General features: G+C 42.9%; 1 protein-coding gene across 1 annotated transcript in view; it reads left to right on the forward strand.

Annotated features, from left to right (window-relative positions):
* The window catches only part of CTNNA3 (catenin alpha 3), a 419,849-nt gene that overhangs the window by 62,255 nt on the left and 329,901 nt on the right, over positions 1–27,693 (forward strand). Inside the window, exons 6-7 of the mRNA XM_063406388.1 lie at positions 18,186–18,449; positions 23,319–23,522. Of these exons, the coding sequence (XP_063262458.1) occupies positions 18,186–18,449; positions 23,319–23,522 (468 nt within the window). The remainder of the gene's footprint in view (positions 1–18,185; positions 18,450–23,318; positions 23,523–27,693) is intronic.

The raw sequence follows: 27,693 nt of genomic DNA on the forward strand, positions 1-27,693 counted from the left end.
ATTTGTGTATGTTGAAATGTGTGTTTTTAAATTGCTTTTAGGTGGAGGTCTGCTTATGCTGGTTATTGAGACTATTTCAGTTTTCATCTTGCCCTTTGTAATCTTTGTTTTCTCTTTCAGCTTTCTCTCTTTTACATAACCTTGGCTGAGAATATTTAGGGTTTTTTTCAGTTGCAGAAAAAAGTTCTGATGAGCCTTAATTTAATACATACTTCTATTTGATTGTGGTTCTTCATTACCTATTCTAGGATGTTTTCGCTGATGATGTTTTTGTATAGTCCTTACACTAATTTCTTTTAGAGCATGTTCTTTAAACCTGCTTCCTGAACCTCATTTGTCAGGGGGTTGAAAGCCATGCTATAGAAATGGCATACATTATTGCCACCTCCTTTTAGTCCAACCCCCTGCTCCTGTTAGAGAAAGGAGTTTGCTTCAGCCAGCCCAAATTGGGATAACTTACTTTCAGTTTTCTTTTTCTGTGATTGCAGTGGATTTTTCTTTTAAGAGTTATAGTTAGACTTCTGTTCCATTATTCTTGTTTTCCTCTTTTTGTGGAATCCTCACTTTAGGGATGTATTATTTTTCCCTAATTACCCTCATCCAGCAGGGTCTCAGGTGAATCATTTATGGCTCTCAGGCTTGATCAGGGTAAGATGGAATGAAACTAAATAGGTTTAGGCAATTTGAAAGACACCAGGTTGTCTTAAGTATTCTTCAATGTGTTCTTTTCCAGTATTAATCTGAAATCTTGCATTCTTTTTTGTTTTTAAGTTATGATTGCAAGTGATCTTTAAAGTAATGTCTGGAAATAAAAACCAATAAACTTCTTATCTTTCAAAGAAGAATCAGACTTTAGAGATTTCACTTTAGTGCTCCAGCATTTAGTTCAACTTCCTCCTACTCTATCAATGTTTCCAGAACTTTTCTTGCAGTGTTTGGTATCCTTGGCTAATTCAGTATTTTTTTAATGTTTTGCTAGTGTTGATTTTTGTCCTTTCTGGGTTTGACTTAATCTCTTATATTTAATTTTACTGTCTGATAGAGTTTCTGTTTTGAATAGGCTACCTTCATTCTCCTGCGAAGGGAAGGAAATTTTTGATGATTAATCCGTTTGGCCTTTCTCTCAATTTCCCCTGGTGTGACTGTTTGTCATAGGTCACTCTGTGTTTGTCCAAGTCATCTTGCTTTAAGGCTATCCTTTTTATTTTGCTGAAGAAGATAACTAACCAAAACTGTACCATGGCAGAGTGAAATGTGTGAGTCCAAGGGCATCCTGTGTGCTTGTGGTGTTGCAACCTGGATGCAGAAGGCAGCAGCAGCTGTAACCCACAGGCTTTTTTGCTCCCCTGGGGCAGCTGCTAGAGTAGAATGGGGCTGCAGGAGGAGCAGCAGGCCTAGTAGGAGAAGCAGGGCTTGTCCTTTGGGGAGTGCAGACTGACCTCTCCTTGAATAGAACAGGACATATGCCTTTATTAATATTCAACTCTTTATTAAAGGGATCAGCTCATTATTTAAGTCATCAGCTGGACAGCAGCATCCGGCAGGAGTTTTCCAATTCCACGCTGCTGCAGCCATCCGAAGGAGCAGGCGCTGTCCCAGTTCATTGTTCCACTGCAAACATTCGAGGTTGAGTCCTTGTTCACATAGGAACAGCTAGGAGTTCTCTCTGGTCAACCATCAGGAGGCAGAGCGGGGAGGGGTCTGTCACTGGAGTGCAGAGTCAGCTCTTTACCCTCAGGGAAAAACCTTTGAGAGTTCCCCGTTGTCTGTCTCAGTCACTTCAGCTGGCTGGTTCCCATTCCATTCAGACTCCTCATAGGTCATGGTGAGTCTTCAAACCAGGCCAGGGGTGCGTCCACTCCTTTCTCGGCCAGGGCACCATCTAATTCTCCTCTGATGCATCTAGCTTCCCATCTTGGGGTGCAGTTCCTCTCCAAAAAGCCCTCCCAGGATTCACAGGGTCGGTTTTATTTGCATATACAAATGTATATGCATTTGTCCTGGTCATGCAGAGGTATCCCTGCTGAAAAAAGGTAGTTACAGCCAACAATGACAGGGCTATCTAGGCAGGAGCTGCTCCTTTTCACATTTTAATGAGGTAGGAGAATGCCACAGGGCAGCCTCTTCAAGGAACAGCAGCCTCACCCCAGCTGTGGAGTTTCTCTGCAAAAGAGAAAACCCCCCATTTTGCTAAAAGGCTGGGTGATGGCACAAATTGGGAGGGAGGGGGGGTTGCATTCTGAGTCCTCAGAGCTCTTTTAATATGCTAATGGGTGCTCCCTCTTTTCCTCTGGGGGGATGGTGCGGCTGTCTCGGCTGTCTCGCTATGGGGCTAGGACAGGGATAGCCCAGCCCCCTCCTGACCAGGAAACGCTGGGGGTTCCAGTGCTCCCCCCATCCACTCTGCCCAGAGCCCGGCCGTGGCTCCCCCGGCAGCGGCTGCGCCTGTCAGGGCCGCACGGCGCGGCCGTGGCTGCCCGGCGGCTGGTGCTCCAGAGACACAGCCCTGCCCCCTCCCAGGGCCACAGCAGCCAACACGGGCAGCTTCCCAAGCCCTCACACCCACTGGAAATCTGTCCATAACATCCTGATCTGCCTCTGCAGAGAGGTGGGAACGTGCTCTGGTTTGTCTGGAGGTGTTCTGGAGGTTTCACTGCAGATATCCAATGTGCAACACTCGTGCTGAGCTGAGGTGGCCCTGCAGCATTCCTGGCGGGGTTGGTTAGTGCAGACTGAACAGCTCCGAGGTGCAGCACATGCAGCTCTCGCTCTGACTGGCAGCAGGTGATGTGCATCCACTGAGAATCATTGCATGCATGCTGCATGCTGCATGCAGCTCCTCCTCGCAGCAGGGAGCAGCTCTGGGGCGTGTGCTGCTTCTGCTGCCCGGCAGCCAGCTTGTGCTTTTCAGTGCAATCCCAACACTGAACATCAGCAGCAGCATGGGAGAGTGGCAGTCTTTGTGTAACCAGGTGTTGATGTCTCCTGCATGTAGCAGCTCCATTATTTGTACTTGGCCTAACTTAAAATGGCTCTCCTCCTCCGCCCACTTAACCTGCTTCTTCATTCATGTGTGGTTTTGCTTGGCACTGAAGCTGCTGCAACAAATGAAATATTTTTGCTGACTGTGCTTAGCAAATATTTTTGGTAATGAAACTGAGAAAACAGAACTGTTCAGAAATTCTCTGGCTTAAAATGAAGATGAAATGAGTTACTGAATCTTTTTTTCAGCTTATTACCCTTTGGAGTATTTCTGAGTATAGTAAGGCTTTTTTTTTTTCTTTAATGATTTAAATATTGTGAGTAATTCATTACAACATGACTGTGCATAAAACTTCTTAATGAAGCAGTAGCATAATGTAATTTAGTCAACTATAGCTTCTCCGTCTGACCTTTACTGTGATAAAAAACTGCAAATGCAAAAGTGTAATATTCTTCAAAGCACACATCCATGTGATTTAGACTACTGCGCATGACATAGAGAAGTAGTTATGTATAGCTATTATTCTAACACTTTTATCCTCCTTTAACTGGATGTTTCACCAAGGAACTGCAAGCAAAGAGGTTTCAGAAAGGTTTACAGAGTTGGAGTGGAGTAGTGAGTCCTACAGAAGTTAATCTATTGGTGCAAATATATACAACTGTAATCCTGACAAAAAAGGTATCCCTGGCTGTAAGAACTGGAGATCCAGAGCACCCCTGTGGAAAGTGGAAAATAAGGGAGTTTAATTTTGACTATTTCTGGGTTTTTTTTATATATACAAGACAGCTGCTTTGATTTGTTTGCTGTGTTAACTACACCATATTGTGATCATCTAGTTCTTGGCTTTCTCATAACTGATATCATGAATTGTGTACTATGAAAAGTTAATGCCTTCTATTCATTTCAGCTAAATATCTGTTTTTCTTTATTGACTGGACAACAGAAAGATGATAAACTCTTACCTGTGGTATTTCTCATGAGCTGTTTGCTTTGTGGTTTGTGCAAACTATCAGTTTGAAGCCTTGCATTCCTTTAAAAAATTAAATCTTTAACAGTTTCTAAAATAGAAGAATCTGGAAAATTCTGAGAAATCCTTCTAAGTGATAGAATGAATTTTGTTTTAGGATTCATTACTGACCAGGAAGACTTTATTAGAGTATTTGATTTTTGACCTGTGGTATTTGATGAACCGTACAGTCCAAGGATTTGATGCCAGCCTATGGGGCCTTCGTTTGAAGTCCAGAGGTTCAAATTTTGCTTTTTTTGTGATGATTAGAGATGACACATAACAGTTGTTCTCTGTCCTGCTGACAGTTTGTCCATTTATTAGTCCACCAACTCCCACATCATCATTATTTTGAATTAAATGAGGTATGTCTCTAGTCCCGTGGAGCCTGGTGGTGTCACTCGTTTTCAGAGACACTTCTGCGGGCCTTTGCTGAATCAGAGCCTGAGTAAGAGAATGATCTCAGTGAGTAGGCGCAAAGCACCTCATGAATCAGGGCCCTTTGTTATCTTAAAGAAGTTACTTCTAAAAAATGCTCCTTGCAGAAAAAAAGAACAAGTTTTAATAGTTTTTGAAGAGTTTTCCCCAGTCTTAGTGGATGGATAAATAGATAGTCTGGGGGAAAATTCTGTACCTTTCTCTGGAGAGGAACTGCCAGATAAATGATTACCTAACCTAATGGTAAAGTTTGGGTCAGTTCTTTGAAGGTAAGTTAATCCTCATTTGAAGGTCATGCTGTGGCTGGTACTGTTTCCAGCTCTGTGATCAAAAGCTCAGTCACCCCTGCAGTTTCTCCTGGATTGGTGCCCTGTGTGTGGGAGCTGAGTCTGAGCCTGACAGGGACCAGCAGGCCAGGACACTGGGCTGTGTATTGATAAGGAGCTCTTACAAAGAGCAGTCACATTCATCTTTTGGGTTTGCTCTCTTTAGGAAGTGAATGACTGCATTTTTGAAGCAGGTTGGGGGGTTTTTTCACATAAAAACTAGCTAAATCTTATTTTACTGATTTATCCTCTGAAGTTCTCATTTTTTCCTGTTCTGTAACAGTGAAGAACATTGAGAAGTGGAAGCTCAGGGTAACATGGAGCTAGGCAGGCATTGTTTCTGTTCATCCTGGGCCCTCTTCTAATCAAAAAAGAAAAGATTTCAAGTGTTGGAGGTCAGAGCTCTCGCTGGTTCTCCAGCATTAACCTCATCCATGTCCCCTTGGAGCAAGCTGGAGTTCAGGGAGCTTTCATTCCATTTTCCTCGGGGGGTGGGCGAGCAACAGGAGTGTTTTAGACAGAATACAGGGCTGTTTGGAGCTGCAAGGCCTTCCAGAAGCCTCTAATCAGCCCATGGAGCTTTCACTGAGGTGCTGAGTAAGAAGGTTGCTAGCAAGGTTTTGCAACCTGTGGTGCTCTGGGGGAAGGAGGAGGAAATCTGCAATCTGGGTTGGGGAAGTTAAGCAGCCTCGTTTGGGAGTCACGATAATTGGCCCATTATTTGCCGAGGGCAGTAGGGAGTGTTGCAGTTCTTCCAAGATGACAGCAAGACTGAAGTGTCCTGCACAACCAGTGTGACCCAGAGGCTTCTCTCGCGGGGTCGCTTCCCCCAGGCAGTCTGCAGAGCCCCACACTCGTGCAGCAGTGCAGTCCATGCAGCAGTGCAGTCCATGCAGCAGTGCAGTCCATGCAGCAGCCAGTGGGGGGAAAGTGCCGAGACCCTTCAGTTGGACAGATAATAAGCTTTGTTCCCCTTATCATATAATATGTTGCTAGTTTGCTGTGTAGTTTTCTCGTGCTTATTGCCTTTTCTCTGGCATGTGGATCCACTTACACCATTCTTTTAACTTAGTGAAACTGCAAGTTTAGCCAGGTCAGATAAAACATGTATTTTGGTTTTGCTGCTTATTGTGTAATTACTGTAAGTGGTCATGAATGATCAGGAGGTTTCCTTGCAACGTAGCACCCATTGAATGCAACATCCAAGTGCTATATGGAAATAATTATGTTAGAAAAAATCATCTTGCAGAGATTGTGAATTGCTCTTTACTTGATTATCTTAGAAGACTGTAATTACCAAAATTGTTTTCCTGGGCAACTGTTATTATGTGGTTGGCTTTTTGGCAGTTTCCTATTACTGTGGCATTAACGGGCTGAATCAGCAGCCGATGTGAAAACACTTCAGTGACTTTCACAAACCTGAGTATTCAGGGCTAGCTGTTTAGTACACTGCTCAATAGAATTTCAAATGTTTTGAATTTGGGGCATTTTTCTGTGCTGAAGTGATTGATGAGACTAATTTTAAATCTAGAAGTTGTCATTCTGTGACTGCTTAACAAGGACAAATTATTTTTGTCTAAGTTGGAAGAAGAGTGTCTAAAAAGCAGAAAAGATAGTTAATAACAGACATGCCACAGCTGCTGTGTGGGTGTTGTAAGATGAGTAAGTATACAGAATGCAGGTGTATACACTCGTTAAATAGCTTTTTTGAGTGTTTTTTTTTTCTTGTTGTTGCTGTTAGTATATGACTACCAGTTTAACAGGAGAATGTTTTCCATGCTATACTTTCCTAATAAAGTTTCCAATTTGGTCATAGTTCTGTAGAGAGAACGTGTGATGAAGAACATTAAAATGTTGAAGACTCGGGCAATTTTGGAACGGAGTTCTTTGGTTTCAGAGAATGGTTCCTAAAAAACCCAAGCAACCCGACCCAAAATGACAGAAAAGCCTCAAGTAGAACAAAAAACTCTCTAAAAAAAAAAACCAGTCCAGAAAGAACCCCCAAACCCAGGAAGCATGTAGAGCCTAGAATGAGATAGGAGGAGTTTTTACTGATGTTTGCTTAGTGTGAGAAATGCTAGGAGAGAAGGATTATTTATCTTGGCAGGAGGGTGGTTGCCAGGCTGTTGTGGCAGTCTGTGTGCAGCCCCTTCCCCATGGTGTATCCCAGGCTGTGGGGTGAGCGCTCAGTGCCCCTGGGGAGCCTCCAGACAGGAGCCCAGCTGGCTGCTGTTCTCTCTGGGACACTGCTCCTTCCTGCTCCTTTAGGTGGTCCTGTGCCAGGTGCTGTTCCTCCATTTCTGTAATCCTTCCAAGGAGTGACATTTCTTTTCCTGTTACCATTACTGACATCCCGAGAATGTCACGTGTGCTTAGCAAGCCCTCCAAGGATTGCTGCAGTCCCAGCTGCTTCCTGCTTCCTCCTGGTCCATCCCTTTCTGATGGGACCTGATGGATGGTGAGCAGAGAAGGTGAACATGTGGCTGGAATGGTTCCCTCTGCTCCCATGTGTGCTCCCTCCCCCGTTTCCTTACCCGAGAAGGAAGGAGCTGATGCTGGCAGCCCGTGTCCCTGCTGCTGGGTCCCAGGGCTGTGTGCTGAGGCTCTGGTCTTGCTGCTGCTCTCAGTCCCAGCTGGAGGAGGAACATCCTCTGCCTCTGCTCTGACTCTGCAACATCAGCTCTGAGTGGGCCACAAACTTCACATCCTCTGTGGGAGGACATCCAGGAAGCTGACTTTAAAATATACAGATACACAATTCATCTCACATTCCTGCCGTAAGAAATTTGTATTAGAAGTGTTGGAACTTTCTCCCTGAACAAGAATAATGTCTTCAATACTGTGCAAAAATTGTCTATTATAATGAAATACAAAAGATTTGTTCCCTTTCAGGTGGCAGTTATGCTTCTTAGTTTTGAAGATCAGGTCTCTGAAGGATTACACTTTTTAAAAATTCTGTTCACTTTTCAGAAACGATGTTCTAATAATAATCTAAAAAGTAAATTGATTAGATAGTCATTGAGTGTGATTTATCATTTTAACAGTGAGGTATTGTCTTATGAAAAAAGTTTTACTGCTGCATTAATATGTCACAAGAATGATCTAGAAGGAAGGAAACATTTCAGAAAGGTTATTTTTATGTTAAATAAACTTTCCAAGACAAGAGAACTCTACTGCAGTTTTTGTATAAATGGAACTCACAGTCCTGAAACTATAAGATGATATGTCTCAGCAACCCAGGAAATTACAACACTCATCCAGAATTGTAAGTGAGAAGCACTACGGATACTTGTAAGCCTTGGAATTTGTGAGTGTGCTGCAAACAAAAGACTTGATCCTATTATGAGAGAAAAGTATTACATTTAAACTAACTGGGCAATACTTAGCTAGTCAATGAAAGAAATGTCTAATTCTGTTCTTAAAAGAGAGATCCAGAAATATAAAAGAAGACTCTGTTGATATTTATGTAGTGGTCATTTATTCACATTTTTTGCGAAGGCTTATGTAGTACTTCCCACTTGGTTTGAGAAGATTTTTGATCTAATCTGCATTTAATCAAATTGCAAAGGACACTGGAAAACTGTGGGGTCATTGATAATGTGGCATTCATCTCAGGAATGGCTGCCCTTGAGAAGCTCACAGCAGCACAAAGTCCTGATGCTTGAGCATCCAGCCCTTGCTGGACACATGAAACTAAGTTTCTGTGTGAAATATGGAAAAAAAGTATTTAAGTCCTGCATGTGAGAAATTATTTGGTCTTGGGAAATCTGGTACTGCACAGACTTTTTCTTAGCCTCATTTTGCTAATGGGGCCTTCCTGGATGAAATCTAAACCACAAGTTATTCTCTGGCAGTAGTTTCAGTGCTGGATGCTGACCTCTGTTCCCTCTACTGAAAGTTATTTTCTTTGACACACAGCTGGAGAGACAAAAAGAGCAGAGGGAGATGTGACAGAGGAACTGAGCTCTCTCTCTGTGTTCTGCCTTTCTCCTCCTGGTCAGGAGGGGCTGCTGTGCCTGTCAAATCCCATGCTCTGGGAAGATCTCAGAGCAAGTTAGAGAAACTTCATATTCCCTGCAACTTGGTTTGGGTGCATCTTAGGCTGTGGGAGGCTGCCATTGAATTGCTTGATTCAGCTTGTCTTAGGTGTGGGGTTTTTTAATTAGAAAAATGGAAGTACATGATTTTAAGTATTTGTAAGTATTAAAAAGAGTTACACTGTACCTGGAGTTTGACAGAAGAATGAGGACAAAGGCCATGAAGATTTGTTGCGTGTATAATGTGTGAGGAAAGAGCAAGTGGACAGACACGATGGCTGTGTGTTCTGCTCTGCCATACCTGCAGTTCCTTCTGCTTGGTGCCTTCAAGGAATCCCCTACCTTCCCTTCATTCAGCATTCCTGCTCTGTAACTTCTCATCTGTGTTCTCTTCCTCCATAGTCTCTTCTCTACAAGTATTTTCCCCTCAGTTTTTGCTTCCTCTGATGTGGTTGTGATGCAAGGTCTGACAGTCCACTCAAGAGCATGTGGAGAGGCTGTGAGGGCTGCAGAAAATCCCTTTTTTCGGCAGTGTCTGGTGAGGGTGAGGAAGCTGGTGCTGTGTGAGGTGCCCCTGTCGGTGTGAGCCTGTTCTCAGCCCAGCTCAGCAGGGAGGTGCAGTGCACGGGAGCTGCCCTGGGCTGCAGGAGGGAGCAGCTCTTGGCAGGCAGCTGATGCAGCACACCACAGCACTGGCCAGCGTTCTGCCAGAAGACTGCAAAGCATCAGGTGAGGGCTGAGAAATGTGCCTGCTGATGGTGACAGGGCTTTGGTGGATGCAGACAGAAAAAATAAAAGAGCCTACAGACAGCAAACCATCAGGCCTCCAAAGACTTAACACAGCAATTACAGAGAATTGCTTTCATTCTGTACAATTTTGCTTTAATTCTGTGTGAAATAGTCAAGCTTTGCATCGAGTGACTAATTGGAAGAATAGTATGTGATTGCTTCAATACCATGGCTTATAATTAGTAGGGAGGAATAACTTTCTTAAAGAAGAGTTTTTAAAACCAATTTAGAGAAAATTGCTTTTTCACATTGCTTTTGTGACACAGAGTTAAAGTTAAAAAGTATTCTCAGTTGGACAAAACCAATGGCGAAGAGCTGAGGATACTGTTTCTGCTCCTTCCCCTTGTGCACCCTGTCAGAGCAGTCCCCTAGGACTGTGGGTCCTGAGTTTCCTTCTCTCTGACCATTATTCTGTAGCATTTTGTGCTTTATATTTATTTTTCATATTTATATGTTTATATTTCAACTTTACGTGATATTAAAGGAAGTGATCTTAAATCAGTTGTTCCAAAAAACCTGCAAATAGTGTATTTTCTTCAGAAAATACTGCTCAGGCTTTATTAACATGGGGAAAATGCTTTCCTTGGCTTTTAACCTGAAAGAACCCATATCTTCAGTGAACAAGAAACCCCATCAAATAAGGAAAAATCAACAGCCTTCTTCAAAGATCTAATGTGAGAAGTTTTAGCCCAACCTATTAATTTGTCAAAATAAGGAACAGGTGAAAGCAAGGGTTTTATAATGGAAAATGTTATACAAGCCAGTGCAAAGTAAGCCAGGGTTTTTTTCACACTTAATTTCTCACCTGTGTTTTTTTTCTTTATGAAGTTTCTCCAAACTTAACTGGAATTTGAAGTTCTGTGTGGAGAGGGGAAGGAGGAGAGATCTATTAAAGTAATGCTATGTGAGGTAATACTTAGGAACAGGCTTCCTGGTTTGTTTTTGGTGTTGTGTGTCTGACAAAGGGGTAGGGCTGAGTTCTGACCAGTTTGAATGGCTTTCGTGTGACTGCACCTCTGATAGAGCATTCAGTTTAGGAAAATGGAAATTATTTATTAAAACTTCCGACTTTCTGCAGCAAAACTTGTAATGAAATGCTTTATTTCAGACCAGTTTACTTCAGCTGGATTTCTTCATGGGACTTAACACCTTATTTCTTACCTATTTAGAGATCAAGAAAGCAGCATTTACCAGCTTTAATACTACATAAAAAATGCACTTTGGAGAGACCTGAAAGTCATTGAGTCAATTAAACTTTAAAAGTTGGGTCAGTTCAACTATAAAATTTAAACTGGAGGCTTAAACCTCTGTTAACAGACAGTAGTCTCCCAAGGCAATAAATGTACCAGGCAATGCAGTCCCATACTGATCTCAGTGCTGGAGCTGCATGTAATGTCTTCAGCAAAACAGAATCCTTGTGGCTCCATGGATTTTGAGATTACCTGTGTTAATAAGGATGGTAGTAGAGATTGTGGGGTGTGTGTGTGTTTGTTTGCTTTAATAAAAATAGCTGTTACAGTGTCTGTTGTCTGGAAAAAGGCAGAAGTTTTTCCCCTTTGCTGATTTGCATCTGCAAGCTGATGGAAGGCACTTCTTCCTTAGGGAGAAATTCAGATGTGGTTCATCCCTTAGCAATCCCTTGTCTGGTCTCCACAAATTAGCAACCATTTATAGCTCTTGAGTGGACATGTGAATTTGGGACCCAAAACCTTGAAACGTTTCCATGAAATGAATGACATTGTGCAGTTTGTGGATTCTGGTTACAGTTTATCCCGTTTTTATAGCTACTGTTATGTATTTACAATATATTGGTCAAAGTGGGGCTGGTCACAGTGTGCTGTGAGGGAGTGTGGGACATGCTGGCTGTCAGCACTGCTGGCAGCGATGCAGCCTGGGAAAAGTCCAGCTCTTCAAACCTTGCCCCTAAGATTTGCTGCTGTGGATTTGTGTGGCACAATCCTGCTGTGTAGTATTAATTATGTCATCAGAGTACTGCCCTTCCCTCATCTTCTCAAAGCACTTGCTATGTAAAACAAGCTAATCCTTAGCTTCTTACAGGTTTATTTTATCAAACTCTTTTGCTGTTTATGCTTTTTGAATTTAGTTTAACAGTGGTAAGAATTAAATGGTGTTCTACACTGATGTGCCACCAGGGAAGATTAATCAAATTTCTAATCTAAATGGAATTTATATAAGGATAATTTCTAATTTTAATAGGAATGTTAAAAGGAAGAAATCAAGTTCTGTATTTGCAGCATTTCTTGACAGATACTGATGCTATAAATTATACAGTTGTTCTTCCTCTGTATGGATTTTTGTAGTACTCACAGCAATTTATAGGTCTAGGGTACAGCTGCTGGAAGTCATTTATTCTCAGTTCTATATTAAATCTATCACATATAATGCATTAACATTCAGTTCAGAACTCAAGGGCTTATGGCTTCTTTCTTGCTCTGAGTTTCTATCCTGGAAGTGTTTGCAAGGTATGCAGAAAACAGAATTTAAAAACCTAAATTGATATACAGGAAAAAAAAAAAGTAATTGTCTATGATAAATACTTGAAACCAGCTCATTTTGCAGTTTCAGCTGAGCAGTGAAAACAAACCCTGCTGTTAGCTTTGCTGAAATTGGTAATGCTAATAAGCTTGTTTTGATGGATTAGCACTTCAGGCCTGTTTGCTTGAGTGACGCTCTTCACACGCATCAGTCGGACGTGTCTGCAAGTTAGAGAAACGCAGTAGTCCCTGCAATCTGGTTTGGGTGCATCTTAGGCTGTAGGAGGCTGCCACTGATTTACTTGATTCAGCTTGTCTCAGGGTTAATTAGAAAAAACGGAAGTACATGATTTTAAATATTTCAGAAGTATTTATAATTAATATTAAAAAGAGTTAAACTGTACATGGAGTTTGACAGAAGAACAGGGGCAAAGGCCGTGGAAATTTGAGTATATAATCTGTGAGGAAAGAGCAGCTGGAACAGACTGCCTGATACCTGTTTATTGTTTATGTTTACTTGTTTATTGTTGATGATTTCCTCTCTTTCATAATAAGGTAATAAATCTAGGAAAACTGAACTATGTTCTGCTTGAAATGAGGAAAAACTTGTACCTGGGGGAACTTGAGCTGATTTGTTGGAGAAGAGATCCTGAACTCTTGTGGCAGATGTAATATATTCTGGCATGATCAATTCTGTGAAAACATGACTTGAACAGGCTAAATGTGAAAGAGTTTGTTGTCTGTTAAACTGTATCAGTGAAAGTGCTTGTGGATCCTGTAGGAGGTGATCTGCCAGCACTAATAATTTACTTAGGCTGTTTGTAAATAGCCTACTACTACTAATGCAGAGAATGAAACAAGTTTTCAATCCAATAAACATCCCAAATCCCTTCTAATTTTAAAACCTCAGAAAAGAAGCCAGTAAAATAATCACGTGGTACTGTGAGAGTTTAATAAAACGGTGGGCAAAAAGTAGTTATGGATGAATGCCATTCTGCTGCATTTTTCAGTGAGTCATCTTCCAGTGAAAACAGTCCAGGCCAGGACATTTCCTGAAACCTTTAACAGCTTAGTTAAAGCTTCCAGATGTGCTAAGACCTTCTGGAGGTTCCTACCTTCTGAGCCCTCTCCTTGATGAACAGTTCCTGCTCTAGTTCTAGGCATGCTCATCGGTGACAAATGTGACTGTAACTCTACTAGGTGAAAACCTTTGTGAGCTAATATATTAATTCTTACAGGGAAAAATGCTTTGCTACCTTTCCCCATCAGCTACTTCATCTAGGAGACTGCAAGTTAACAGCAGCAGGGTATTGGAGTGCAGGGACCAGATCCTGAAATAGCAGATAGAGAAATGACACCCAGGATTGCTCCATCATCAATAACTGGGCTAGAAGTTGCCGGAGCATGGGGGAGACAGAATATTGTGCAGTAGCTGGAATCTGACGCAACCAAATCATCAAAAGAAACTGCCTCCTTCCCTGTCTGAACACCAAATTCCTGGAAAACATTAGTAAATTGCAAGAGCAGGCGTGTTAACCGGTTGTGGCTTTGTGTGAGATAAGTTTGCTGCTCTGTGCTATTATATACCACCCCTGTGTGATGAATGGTGGATAGGAATCGACAGAGAGCAGCTTCAGGGGGAGCCTCAGTCCTGTGCATCCCTTCCCTGCTTGCTCTCAGTTACGGTTTTACAAGGACTGCTGAGTGCCCTAGAGACGGAGGCTATTGCTGGAGGCTGAGGCTTATGGTGACATTGACATGCATCTGTTCTGCAACACTTGATACTTTGTGTATTCATGCACGTGATGCAAACAACTCTACCTTCAGTTTTGGCCATACAGAGTCTGTATTTGTGTGTGCATGTGGTGTTTCTGTGCTCTATACGTGCTGTAGTACAGTGATACCAGGAGACACTGAGAACTGCTGATGATTTCTCAGGTCAGAAAAAGTGGGTCTAGAGGCCAGGTAAGACTTTTTTTATTAGAAAGTTCGCTTGGAATTCCTCACATACTATGCTCATGCTTGCTAAGGATAGGCTGAGTGGTTAACTCGCTGTGAATGCATATAAGGGGACCTTTGGTGGTCAGTGCAGCACAGCTCTATCATCTAGCGGTGTTCCATCTGTGCTAACAAAGCCTTTATCCTGCCTGCTGTTTTTATTTATTTGTGTCTCTTTTTTGTGTGGTTACAATGACTTGTCATGGGTTCAGATGTAGTTAAAAGCCTTACGTGGAGGAAAGAACCCACCAGGTCATGCTGTTTGCAACTGGGCAAATCGAGTATTTTTTACAGCAGGGAGGGTCATTTTTATGGTGGAGCTGATACCAGGTGGTCCCTGCTGATGGTAAATGCTTATCTGCAAAAGGTGCTGTGGGGTGCAGCCAGGGCTCCCTGCGGCACGACGTAGGCAGCAGCCGGGCGTGCCAGCTGTGCCAGGCTCAGGAGGGATTGTGGTGGTGAGGCAGCTCCGACGACAAGCTGTGGTCAGTCCTGGACCAGGGGAGAGCCCCGTGGTGTCTCAGAAGGGCCGTGGGGACGGGGCTGGATGGAGCTCAGGAGGTCAGACAGGCAGGGGCAGCTGTGGCTGAGCTGCAGCCTGGCACCCCTGTGGCACCCCTGTGGCACCCCTGTGGCACCCCTGTGGCACCCCTGTGGCACCCCTGTGGCACGCCTTGCAGAGGGACTGGAGGTCCCAGGCCGAGTGGAGCTGGGGCTGCAGGGCCTGGGTGAGTGTGGGTGCAGCCCCCAGCTGAGGCCAGGCAGAGCCTGAGGGGTGTCAGCTCTAACACCCGTGTGAACAGCGGTCCCGTGGCAGAACCGACTCAGCTGAGGGAGACCTGTCAGTGTCACCCCGGATCTTTTCACTTGCTTCTGTCGTGAGATACTTTCTTCCACTGAAAAGAATGACATGATACTTAAAAATACGCCATCTGGAGCCTTGCCCAGATGAGCAGTGCATGAATGCACTTGGAAGAGTTTGAGCTTTATTATGGTATTTGAGTCAGCAGCTACGCACGATTTGGCAGTCTCTTCTGACTGAAACCTGAATGCAAAAGCCCAGGCTTTAGCTGTGATAAAAATGAGTGCTTTTGTCCCCTATTTCTATAGTAGCATGAAGTCGTGGAGATTTGCATGCCTGTGTTTTTCCTGGTTACAGGACTCGGTTCAGTCACATCTGTCTCTGCAGAGGGCAGGCCGGGTACTGCAGTGCACTTTGAAGCCACAGCTGGTGCAAAATACAGCAGCGTGATTTGTAGCCACAGTGATCCCAGCCCCCGTGAGCTGTGCTGATGGGAAGGCTCAGTGAGCAGGAGCTGCCTTCCTGGTGTATTGAGCTGTCAAACCTTAGATGTATTATGTGGGATAAAGAACAGATTTTTTTTTCTCCTCCTTTCTTTCTCCTTATTGAAGTAGTGCAATCAAAGCTCAACAATGAAGGTAGTTCTCAAGGTCTTAAAAGTCTTCTTGTCCATTCACTGAATTTATTAGGAACAATCCAGAGCTGGGAATCTCTGATTATCCATTGGTTTTCCATTCTTGTCATGGACAACCAGATATAAGCAGACACAGCAGTATGTCCTGGAAGGACTGGGACAGCAGCCTGGGGAATTGTTACTGTAGTGGGTCACTTGGGTTGGCAGTGGTTGGAGACTGGATTATCTTTAATCTCAGCTGGTCTCACATGACATAGCTAATTTTGTGTGGAAAAGTAACATGCTAGAAGAAGAAAAAAGGCTGGAAAAAGAAGTGAGTGCTAAACCATGAAGAAAAAATTATATATCCTGAAGTGCAGTAAAGTAGCTGGGTGAACTGCAGATATTTGTAGAGACTAACTCCCTCCTTCAAAGAACTAGTTCATTATTCTGATAATCCACATATGCAGAGCTCTGATAACAAATTCCCTCAATCTTTGGGGATTTTTTTGGTTCATTTACACAAAAGATCAGACGAAGATTATCAGATGTTTCTTGTTTTTTCACACAAAAAATCTCAAGGACTAAATTCTTCCTCAATATGGGAAGGAATAATGGTTCTATGGCTTTTTTGGGGGCTCTCCAAGCTCACAGCTAAACAACAAAATAGTGATGAATTTCTAGGGTCTGAGCTTTTTTTTTTTTTTCATTTTAACATTTTACTGAACAAAACTGGGGCTCTTTGTAGGAGAATTTATCAATGCCACGACTCTGAATTTCTCTACAGTATTGAGTGAAACAAAAACCTTGACTTACTGAACCTTTCCAGATGTTGTTACTGACTGCTGTTACTGGCTTTGTGCTGCTGGCTTACTAGTTTTGGTTTTCTTATGAACATCCCAGTCCTGGTTAGACAGCACTGTTTTAGAGGGGAAAAGTAATTTTTAAAGGCTTTGGGGTTTGGTTGTTGGTGTATGATGTGGCAAAGAAATGGGTAATGATGGAAGCCAGTTAGGCTGAAGTGTTGCATTGACTTTCCATTGTATCTGTAAGTCTGTGGCTTCCCTGTAGCACAGCAGAAAAGAGGGCAGTCTGCTGTCTTGTAATAACTGCAGCAAAGATAGATTTGCTAATTAGAGCCAGAGTGAGTGTTTAAATAACACTTCTCTTCTGAACAAGTCCAGTGCACTGGACAAATTGTAGCTGCCTTACTGAGGTTGGAGATGCAGTAGTATTTGGATTTGAATAGTGGGCAGTAAAATCATTCTTACATGGTGGAGATTCATTTATATATTTTATTAAAAATTTAAGAATACTTTATATGTTAATACACTCAAGAAAACACAGTTTTCTGATTCAGATAATCAGCTGGTTAAACTAATGTCTACTCCTGCTTAAGACTACATCTGTTTCATTTTGTTTACTTTTGGGTTTTTTTGTAACTACATCCCCCAGACTTCCAAGTTAGCCTGAGGAAGTAAGATGCAATCCCATGCCCACTGCATGTCTTGAAGTAAATGAGATTTTAAAAATATAGGACTGGTTCATTTAATATCAAATGCTCTTCAGCCATAAACTTAAAAACTTCATGCAGTGAGAAGTGGGTACTGTGATGCTTTTGTAAATAATGCATGTAGAGCCTGATGCAATGCAAAGGAAAATAATTAGACTTCAGATTGCCTGTGGGCATGCTGTGAGAAGTTTTGTATGCATTTACTTGTTCATTCTTCATTGTGCCTCTTCTCATGATTTGAATCTGGTGCCACAGGCTTAGATGTGCTATTTTCCCTTTTTTATTTTCCCTCTGAATTTAACTGTCTCCTTCACCCAAGCCATTTCACAAATATCTATTAATTTTCTTTTCAAAGGGTCATGATGCAGAAGAAGCAGGGGAAAATGTTTATAATAAAACAGGATGAGGCAGGAGGCTCCGTACAGCCCGATGTCAACTGTGTGGTTGTTCCAAAGTCTGTAACTTCCAGCTGTCCAAATAACAGTGCCCACAGTTGATTCCTGGAACCAGTTCAATTGGACTGGAGGGTTCTGCCAAGCTGGGTGTCCCTGGTTTCTGCTGGTGGGAGGCTGTGGGGTGTCAAAGGGGTCTGGGTGGAGATGGGTGTTGTAAGATCCCTGGATGCTTTAAGTGTGTACACAGCAGGGACAGAGGGGAAGCAGGCAGTGGCACCTCGAGGTGGCTTCTCTCAAGCGTGCTTTCCACACCTTCCATGCTCCCCTTTCCCAGGAGTGCAGGATTGATATCCCTGACCTGCTGTTCCTTTCTGCAGTGTGCTCGAGACAGAGGCTGCTGGGGCAGGGAGGCAAACACAGGAAATTTGTTCAGATGCAACAATTACAGAATGCCTTAACTCTGTGGGCACCTCTGTCCTTCTTGATTGCCACTGAAGAAAGACGTGGCTAGGAGGAAAGACAGCTAATTTCCAGGGCAGTTTTCTCAGAGGAAAACTGGTGCTGGTTGTAAGACACAAGAAAAATTGTGGTTGTTTTACACATACTTTGTGCATTTCTCATGAGGTAATGATGGTTGGATTGTAACTGTTGTTACAGTCCATTTTCACAAACTTTGATGAATTTAACTTGATGTTTCCTTAAGCAGAGTAGAGATAGAAATGAAAAAATGTTTATACGTGTCAGTTTTGGAATGCTTTTGGAAATAAACAGCATGGTTTTTTTCTGACAGGATTTGAAATCTAGCGATCAGCGAGATGAAATTGCTGCAGCACGTGCATCCCTGAAGGAAAATTCTGCTTTCCTACATTCAATATGTTCAGCTTGTTTGGAACATTCAGATGTTGCATCCCTTACAGCCAGCAAGGATTCAATTTGCAATGAAATACAGAATGCTCTCAATGTAATTTCTAATGCTTCCCAAGGAGTTGGAAATAAAATGGAGCAACCTGCATCTCGCACAGCCACTCTTGGAAGTGCACTTGATGAGCTTGAGGTACGTGTAAACGTGTGAGATTACAATATTTTTGGAAAAAAGGTTTATTTATTTTTTGAATAACCATTGGTATCATAAATGATGAGCCTAAAAGCATTAAAGATTGTTGCTCTGCTTAGTCCTCGTTTAAATAATATCACTTGAAATGATTTCATCGAGAGGGGTCACTTTCTCCAGAGGAGTTTGGAAGGAGGGCTCTGTGTGTGTTCAGTGCTGGAGCAGAGGGCAGAGTTAGCTGCAGTTGTGTCACTGCTGCTGGGGACAGACACGTCCTGCAGTGAGGGGGCAGGGCCAGGATTGTGTTTGCTCACAGGTGATTCTCAGCTGGCAGTGCCCACTGCTGCCCTGGCTGCAGCTGAGCTGCTGCCTGCAAGCTGAGGTCCCTGTCTCCAGAATGTGTCACTGGGATCATTCTGTAATTGGTATAATCGAGCAATCCAGAAACCTCATTATATTTGCTGCTTATCATTAAATAAAGTGACATAGCCAATATGCTTTCACCTCTGCATTTCTGCTTCAATTACTGAAGCAAATACGTGGGGGAGGGCAGCACTTGCTCTATTCCTGACCTCACCCGAAGCTTTCCTGTGGAGTTTTTCCTTTTTATCATGGCTGCTCTGGCTGTCACCAGTGTCATTTTCCATTGTCCAGCCACAAATGGTAAAAGATCTCTGGTAGGTTAAGACTACAGGCCGTGATCCTCATGGGGTGTAACTGATAGAGACCCAGATTAACAAAAGGAAGGAATGTTTCTGAACACATTTGCAAATATGGGTGGTTTTGGTTGTGAATTCTTGGACTTAGCAGATCTCAGCATCCCAGTGCTAAGACTGCGATACATTTTCAGGAAAATTGATAGGACTGATGGTGGTAGATTTTTATCTAAAATTTTTAGTGAAAAATTGAAGAAATGCATTGAAATATGACACAAATTTTGTAGTGGCAGTTTAGTGATCAAAACAGACCTCTCAGTCATGCTCAAAGTCAAAATAAGACAGGTTTTTCCCCCCAAAGGAACAGGCTACAATTGCACGTTATGTACCATCCATTCTTGATTCTCACAGTGGGTTTTAAAATTACAGTTCCTAATCTATTTTCCTAATAAATGGAAGGAAAAAGAAACAGGTAAGACTAATACGTAACTTGTTACAGTGTAACTGTGAATGACAAATGAGATCCCTTATAGGAGCCCCACTATTTACCAGGATTACTTAAAAAAATTTTAAAAAAGAGATGTCAAAAGGGTTGCATTTTTTTACTGCAGGCAAATTCATCTTGACTCTATGTGGGCAGTACTGTTTAAAAATACAATAGCATTGTATTTATTATTATTGTTTATTGTTTTAAAATTTGAAATTTGTGATAATCACAAAATGGAAAAACTTGTATTTTGGATTGAATTTATTCGTTTTTACTTGGAAATGTAAGAACATAGAAGTATGACGGTTGTAAAAAGCCATTTGTTTATCAAGTTGTAAATATATTTTACCTAGGTAGCACAAATGGGAATTGAAGCTGTGTGAGTTAGATAAAGCACAATTTATAGAGCATTTAACTTCTGAAATGATTCTATGTATTAGATAGTTACACTTTTTTCACTTTACAGAAAGTTCTATTGGCTAAGGACCTGAAATAACCTTTGCTCTATCTTCTTGTTGCAAATACAGTGCCATGAAATAGATCGATGCAGTAAATAGTCTGGTGGGAACAAATCTCATTAAATGTTTATAGTGTGGAAATGTATCTCGGAGCTTACCCAACAAGCTAGTACCTAGATGTTTCTCAATATCATTCTTCCTTTGCCAGTGCTGGCACTGTAGAAGTTATTAAGGATTTATAGGTGAGGAAACCACCAGTAAAATTAAAGCAGCTAGCTCTTAAATCAGTTAATCTTAAAATTCTCAACAATTCCTCTTAAAGGCTCCCTATAAGTACCGTGTCATTTGTAAATAAACACAAAATCGTAACTTTAAAATTTAATTGCGTATTAATATCTGTGAAAAGAGTGTTTGGTTGCAGGTTATCTAATGCCTTTCCCTGGTCTTTCATCTTGTGAGTATGAAGAGATTTCTCACAGAATGATCCAGGCCCCGCATGCGTGAGTCTCTGTTGGCATGTTCAGCTGCTCTCTGGTCCTTGAGTGACCGTGGCCATCCAGCTGAGCACTTAAATCTGGGATGCCAAAAGGCTGTGAGTCACTCCAGAACCTGACCAAATACAACCAAGTTTCTGCATCCCCATGGGTCCTCTTTCTTTCCTGGATCAGACCAGTGAGGGACAAAACAAGGGTCTAATCACTCCTCTTAAATGCTCCCTCATGCTTGAGTCATTAAGCTGCTTAAGAGTAGCTGACCGTGGATTAGCCTGTTAAATCAAAGCCACCAGAGACTGCTTCTTGTGTGTCTGGTGTCTGCTCATTGACTCTTTCCTGCACAGATGTACTGATTGTGAATAAGTGGTGAAATTATTGGAAGAATTTTATCTGTGAGGTAGAGTCTGAACTCATATTTTCCTGGCTGTTACTACCTCGATTTTTTAAAAGATGAACCATAGTAGCTTTTTGGCTAGTGCTATTGGTCCATCTTGGTGTAAACTTTCTCCAAACTGTCTCCCAGAAGAGGACATTTCTGTTTGGGGTCAGCTGAGACTTGAAGGCAGTCATTTTTCCAGCTAATTGGATAATTAGCTGGAAAACTTGGCTGTGGCTGCCAAGTGTGTCTTATTCTTCCCCAGTCAATGAAGTCATGCAGCAGCACTTCAGTGTTCTGCCTGCCGGGTGTGTTTTGCATTACCGTGTGTACAGCTTGGCACTGAGGGGGCTGCTGGAGATACGGAAGCTGGAAGGGAAGCTGCTGCTGCAGTGAATAGTGGCCCTGTGGCACAGCTTGAGCAGATGGGAGGTACCCCAGAACACCTTGATTTTAAGGGCCTGTCTTGGTTTGAAAGACAGGTATCTGCTAGGAAGGGGGCAGGACCTCCCTAGAGATGGAGGATTCAAATCCCTTCTCTCCAAATTATTCTAATTTAGAAAATTAAAGGGGCTTTCAGGCAGAGGTATGGGGGGATAGGAATAACAGTTCTTTACTAGTATATATGACAAAACAACAAACAAGCAACAATTACAGCATTAATAATAAACAGAACCAGGAACCTTGAGTGCTTTCTTTCACAAGAAAGCCCAGAGCAGTTTGATCTCGGTGCCCCTGCAGGACTCTGAGAGGCTGAGCTGGAAGGGAGGAAAGTCCCGGGCCGGTGGATGAGATGAGGAGCTCTGCGCTGGTAGCTGGAGCAGCAGGGGTGTCCCGGCAGGGCTGGGCAGTGCAGGGCTACAGAGTAGCAGGGGAACCTCAAAGCTCTGAAGAAGCAGCGGCGGTGGGGGGGAAAGGCTTAAGAAATCGAGGTCAGGATTCCCGGGTACACAAGCAGATGAGGGTAGATTTCCCAGGACGAGGCAGAGGCAGAGTGATGGCTGTGAACTCTCCCTGCACCAAGGGGCAGCTTGACTGTCTCCCTCGATGCCGAAAAGCAAGAGTGAGCAACTGCCCCCCCCAGCTCTGACCTTCCCCAAAGCTCGTTATCTCTCCCCTCTGAGGGACACTCCCAGAGACTCAAAAACAATAGGTGTAGCCTTGTGCTGCGGTGTCCTTCAACTACTCCCTTTTCTTCTGGTTAAGTACTGTCATTAAGTTTTCCTAGCAACTTATGGGAAAAAATCCTGTAAGTGAAAAAGAAGCAAATCTAACCCTCAACAGGACCCTAACAGAAATGAGGCAGGCAGAGCTTCCAATCTCTAACACTTGTGGCTCAAGTCTCCTTGCCTCACTGTTAAAGCGTTCATCTTGCGGTGTTCTAATACAACGTTTTCATTTCTAGCTTAAGATAGACAGTCCCTATTAAGTGTAAATTGAAAAAAGTAATTAAAAACCTCCAGTTTGCAATTAGTCTGGCCCATACTGCATAAGTGCAGATGAGTTCTGATTTACCTAAATTCCACGTCAGGGTATCTGGCATAGCTTTCTTGTTTAATATTTCTTCTGAAAGTTGGAAACCATCTACGGATGTGATGTAAGCAGTGAAAGGGTGTATGTGGAATGTAGGTTTGGAGATCAGGACTGTAATGACAGGGTTTCAGATGTTCAGTTACATTAATAACTACTGGTTTGAATTTTTTCAAAAGCTGAAGCTCAAATATACTTACTTTCACATTTCAAGAAAATCTCATATTCTTCTTTTGTTTCTCTTTAGAATATTTGCTTGCCACACAAACGTAATTAATTGTATCATGCCAAAAGTGTTGTCTGCTTTTGTTTACCCTACCTATTGAAAAGCAAAAGGACAGTTATATTTGTGCCCTTTGGAAAAATAATCGTTAAACAAAAGCTGCAGTTTTATCTTTGCCCATATTAAGCCTGTTGAAAGGCTGAACAGTGACCTTCTGCCACAGTTCAATGAGATTAGATTGGGATTGATTAGACTGAAAGTCAGCAGAATTAGACTGCTCATGTAATCTGACTTAACTTTCTCAGCTGTGAGCTAGCACTGCTGGCTCTGAGATAAATCCAGAGGTTCTCCTGAGCTCTAAAAGGCTAACGTTTGTAGGTGTTGAACCCCTCTTTCAAACAAAGCTTAAGCTCTGGTCTGAGATTCTGAATGGCAGAGAGAACCTGGACTTGTCTGTAAATGACCTCAGTGTCTAGCCCACCAAGGAAAAGGCCATCTGCTTTGGTCAAAAGTATTTTGGATGCTTCCAGAGGAAAGGGCTAGCAGCACACCTGGGAAGCACAATGTCTCTGCAGTTCCTGCTAGTAAAATGTAAAGCAGCAGCTTCACTGAACTGACGTTTGTTACCTGCCTCCTCATTTTTTCCAGAATTTAATAGTCCTGGATCCTGTGGCAGTGAACGAAGAGAAGGCGAGGCCGTCCCTGGAGCAGCGGCTGGAGGCGATCATCAGCGGGGCGGCGCTGCTGGCCGACTCCTCGTGCACGCGGGACTCGCACCGCGAGCGCATCATCGCCGAGTGCAGCGCCATCCGCCAGGCCCTGCAGGACCTGCTGGCCGAGTACCTGCGCTCCGTGAGTAACGGGGGTCACCGAGTAACGCGCGGGGACTGAGTGAGTAACACGGGGGGCTGAGTAACACAGGGTATCTGAGTAACGCAGGCTCGCCGAGTAACGCGGGGCGGCTGAGTGAGTAACGCAGGGGATCTGAGTGAGTAACACAGGGTATCTGAGTAACGCAGGCTCGCCGAGTAACACAGGGGGACTGAGTGAGTAACATGCGGGGCTGAGTAACACAGGGTATCTGAGTAACTCGGGCTCACTGAGTAACGCGGGTAACTGAGTGAGTAACACAGGGTATCTGAGTAACTCAGGCTCACCGAGTAACACAGGGGGCTGAGTGAGTAATGCCAGGGTAACTGAGTGAGTAATGTGGGGTGACTGAGTGAGTAACACAGGGGGACTGACTGAGTAACACGGGGTCACTGAGTAACATGGGGTGACTGAGAGAGTAACACAGGGGGACTGAGTGAGTAACACAGGGGAACTGAGTAATGCGGGGCCACAGAGTAACACAGGGGAACTGAGTGAGTAACGTGGGGTGACTGAGTAACATGGGGTGACTGAGTAACGTGGGGTGACTGAGTAACAGGGGAACTGAGTGAGTAACACAGGGTAACTGAGTGATGTGGGGCCACTGAGTAACACGGGGTAACTGAGTGCTTAACACAGGGTCACTGAGTAACGTGGGGCCACTGAGTGAGTAACATGGAGCCACTGAGTAACGCGAGGCAACGGTAACGCAGGGCCCCAGGGCTGCCTTAGCGCCTCCTGCTCGGGAAGCTTAGTGTTCAACCAAGAATTAAAGTACAGTTTAACCTGCATTTCACAACGTGGGCTGTAAAAGGTTGAAAGAGAAGTTTTTCTCCAGAAACCTGAGCAAAACCTAAATACACATCCCCAGAATGAGTATGAATTGTATTACATCATGTATATAAAGTCTCTGGAAAATGCCGTACCACAGATAAAATGTACATTTTTAGGTTATTTTATGCTTGTTGCAAACTGTCACTGGTTCACAGCAGACAGTCCTTCATATGCCAGAAACAAGAATTTCTTTGTAATGCCAATTCCTAAACTTGAGTTTGAAAATGTAATCTATGTCCTGTAGAATGCAACAATATAAATAATAATTCCTTAAAAGGTAAGCAGTCTGCTAGTGATGTTTTGAAGTAGGATGTTGACACCAGAAGAAGACAACAGCACCAATTTACAAGTGTTAGAATGACTAAATTGCTGTACTGAGAAGACAGGAGTGTTGGGTAAATCCAGAAATCTGGTTGTCTGACATGCTCGTAGCTGTGAATTGTTAGAAAAGGATTGTCATTTGTGTTTTAAAAGTGATTTTTCTTTTAGATTTGAAGAATGGGTTTGACACTTGTTACATGTGGCAGGTAAATGTCTAAACAGTGGAGATTCAATACTGTTAATATGGGTACACAATGTTAATCTCATGCTTTTCATCTGTAAACATTTTCTGTAGGCATAATGTTCTTTTCTAAAGATACCTCAGGATGATTCATCAAGCACATTGAGAGAACAATTGTGTGATACAGATATTTGTTTTCTTTTTGGGAAGCCGAAATTCCTTTCTGTTCTGTAAGCCATAGCAGTTAACACAGTCTAAAGCTATTCTAATGAGACTGCTTTGTCTTCTTTTATTGTCCTTAGGATAATGTAGTGTAGGGACTAAAATAATCTATGCATACCAGATTTTTTTCATCTCACAGATATTGTACTTTTGGTTATTTCTCTTTATTTATTGGGAGTTTACAGATGCTTTATTAAAGTCAAATTGTGCTTTCAGGCCTTATACCAGAGAAAGGTACTATAAAGTTTTTACTCAAAATGCTGTTGAATGCAGCCTTGAACCTTTCTGGAAGTGCTTTATACATGGGTTAGATCATGGGATTTCTTCAGCTCTGGTTAGCTTGGAATGTAGATCTTGTTTTAGCAGATTTTTCTTGCAGTGTCTATTCTAGGATAGGTCAGGGCTTGCTGTTAAGTGGCTGAAAGTTTTTTATGGGAAGGCATCTACCTTTAGTGGTTGGACTTGGTGATCTCGATGGGCTTTTCCAGCATAAATGATTCTGTGATTCTGTCCAGAACATGTGGCAGGATGCAGATGTGGTGAACAACATCCTGTATTAGTCCAAAAGATTGGTGTGGGTTTGTCCCAAGAGTGCTTTCCTATGTATCTCTGGTGGGATATGACAAGATTTTAAATCAAATGGTCTTAAAATCTTAAACTCTAGAAACAAAATCGTGATGATCTTTTCTGCTTCAGAAATAATCATGAAGGGGTACATAATGTACAACAGGTGGAAAAGAATAATACATAACCCACCTCACTGACTTGAGAAAGTCAGAAAGCAGCTATTGAAATATGACAGTAAGGGAAAATGTCATATAATTTGCTGCAGAACAGAGTGACTGCTCAAGGTGGCAAAAACAAGGAAGCAGAAAGGAAAAAACACAAGATTTAAAGGTACGAGGTTACATAACAGGAGGGATTGAAAAGTTTTTAGTTTCTTTTAGAGCTCTTGATCTTCTTATACAATTATTACTGAATGGAAACACTCTCACTGAGAATAGTTTATGGCTATTACTGAGACTGTGATAAATAAGTTTTTCAAAGAGAAGATTATCAGATGTCAATTACTTTATTTCGCAGCTCTAACTCACCGAAGAAGAGATGATAGATCCAGGAAACAGTGCTGATTTATCAGTGTCTGTTTGGCTCTTCTATTAGTAGTTTCAGTAAGCCAGGCCTGGGAATTGAATGAGCTGTAAAGATGATGACAGCCATTTGTTACCATAGCACAGTTTGAGGTTGTGACTCCCTTGCTCTCCTTGGGAACACTGTTGTACTCCATGGGCAAGTGCTGTGTCTGTGGAATTCCTCACGGGTGTTTGTGTGCGTGCCCTCCTGGCTTGTGCCCTGTGCTGAGTGAGCCCCAGAGCCTCTGTGCCACGCTTGTACGTGGGAGTGGAACCTTCTCCTCGCCCGCGATCCGCACGGGCGCGCTTCGCTCCGGCTCTGTGCTCCCGGTGTGTGCCTCCCTGGCACGGCCTCCCCGCTGCCATTTCAGCCCTCTGCTCTCCCTCTGCGGGCTGTGCTAGTCAGCTGCTCCCAGGACTTTGTTTTTCTGGAGATGGGTCTCCTATTTCTTGCTGGCACATTGGCTTAAGGCTCACTTGCTTTAAGGCTTGTTCCTGCCAGTGGGAGCTGCGTTGTCTCAGAATCTCACGCAGTCAGTGCCGCCTGCACAGACCCTCCGGCAGTTGCTTTGCCACGAGGCTGCACTGGTGACACCCAGGGTCTCTCTGGCTCTGGTGCTGGTGGTGGATGTGCTCTGCCCAGTGAATGCTGAGCTTGAACAGGGCCATTGCCAAGGCCTCGGGTGCCTGAGTTCTGTGCAGGTTCTGCACTGTCTGTTCTGAAACGGCCTCAGCGCTTGAACTTGAAGGGAATGAGGGGATTGTCTTTACAAACAAACTGTGGGTCTGCCAGGAGGTAAAACTAGCACTGAGAGATGAAAGAAACAATGGGAAGGATTCCACTGATCGATAAATGGAATGAGAGATTTGTCTTTACAAACAAACTGTAGGTCTGCTGATAAATAAAATGGGATACTGAGAGATGAAGGAAACAATGGGAAGAGCCAGAAATTCTATAGGAATTCCACTGATTGACACAAGTAAAAGAAAAAGGGGGGTTATACATTAGAAGGGGGTCTTCAGGTATTAGACATTTTGGGAAGTCTGTACCTCTCAAGTACCTCAGCCAGTGGGGAAGAGAGGGGACAGGTGGCTGGGAAATGAGGATAAAAAGGAGACTGCATCCTCCAAAATTTTGAGAGACCCCAGGGGAAATGCTCTGTGGCCTCTCCCTTCATTCGAATAAAGTTACAGGACTCCTCTGTCTCCTTTGTGGACATAAACCCCTGGTGTTTGTGGATTAATTTTCCTGACAAACTGTACAGGAACTTAGGATTTATTAGCCCTAGCATTTGAAACAGTATAAGGAGTATAGCTTTTGTGGATTCCTAATTTTTTTTTAAATTTTCTTCAATTATTTAAAGTATCTAATAAGCCTCAAGGGCTTAAGATTGAAGATAAAGAGCCTGTTGGTCAGTGATAAATTTTTAAAAACCTTTTTTTTTTTTTTAAGAGTTTTTAATGC

The sequence above is a fragment of the Prinia subflava genome, chromosome 9, assembly GCF_021018805.1.
Source record: "Prinia subflava isolate CZ2003 ecotype Zambia chromosome 9, Cam_Psub_1.2, whole genome shotgun sequence".
NCBI lineage: Eukaryota > Metazoa > Chordata > Aves > Passeriformes > Cisticolidae > Prinia > Prinia subflava.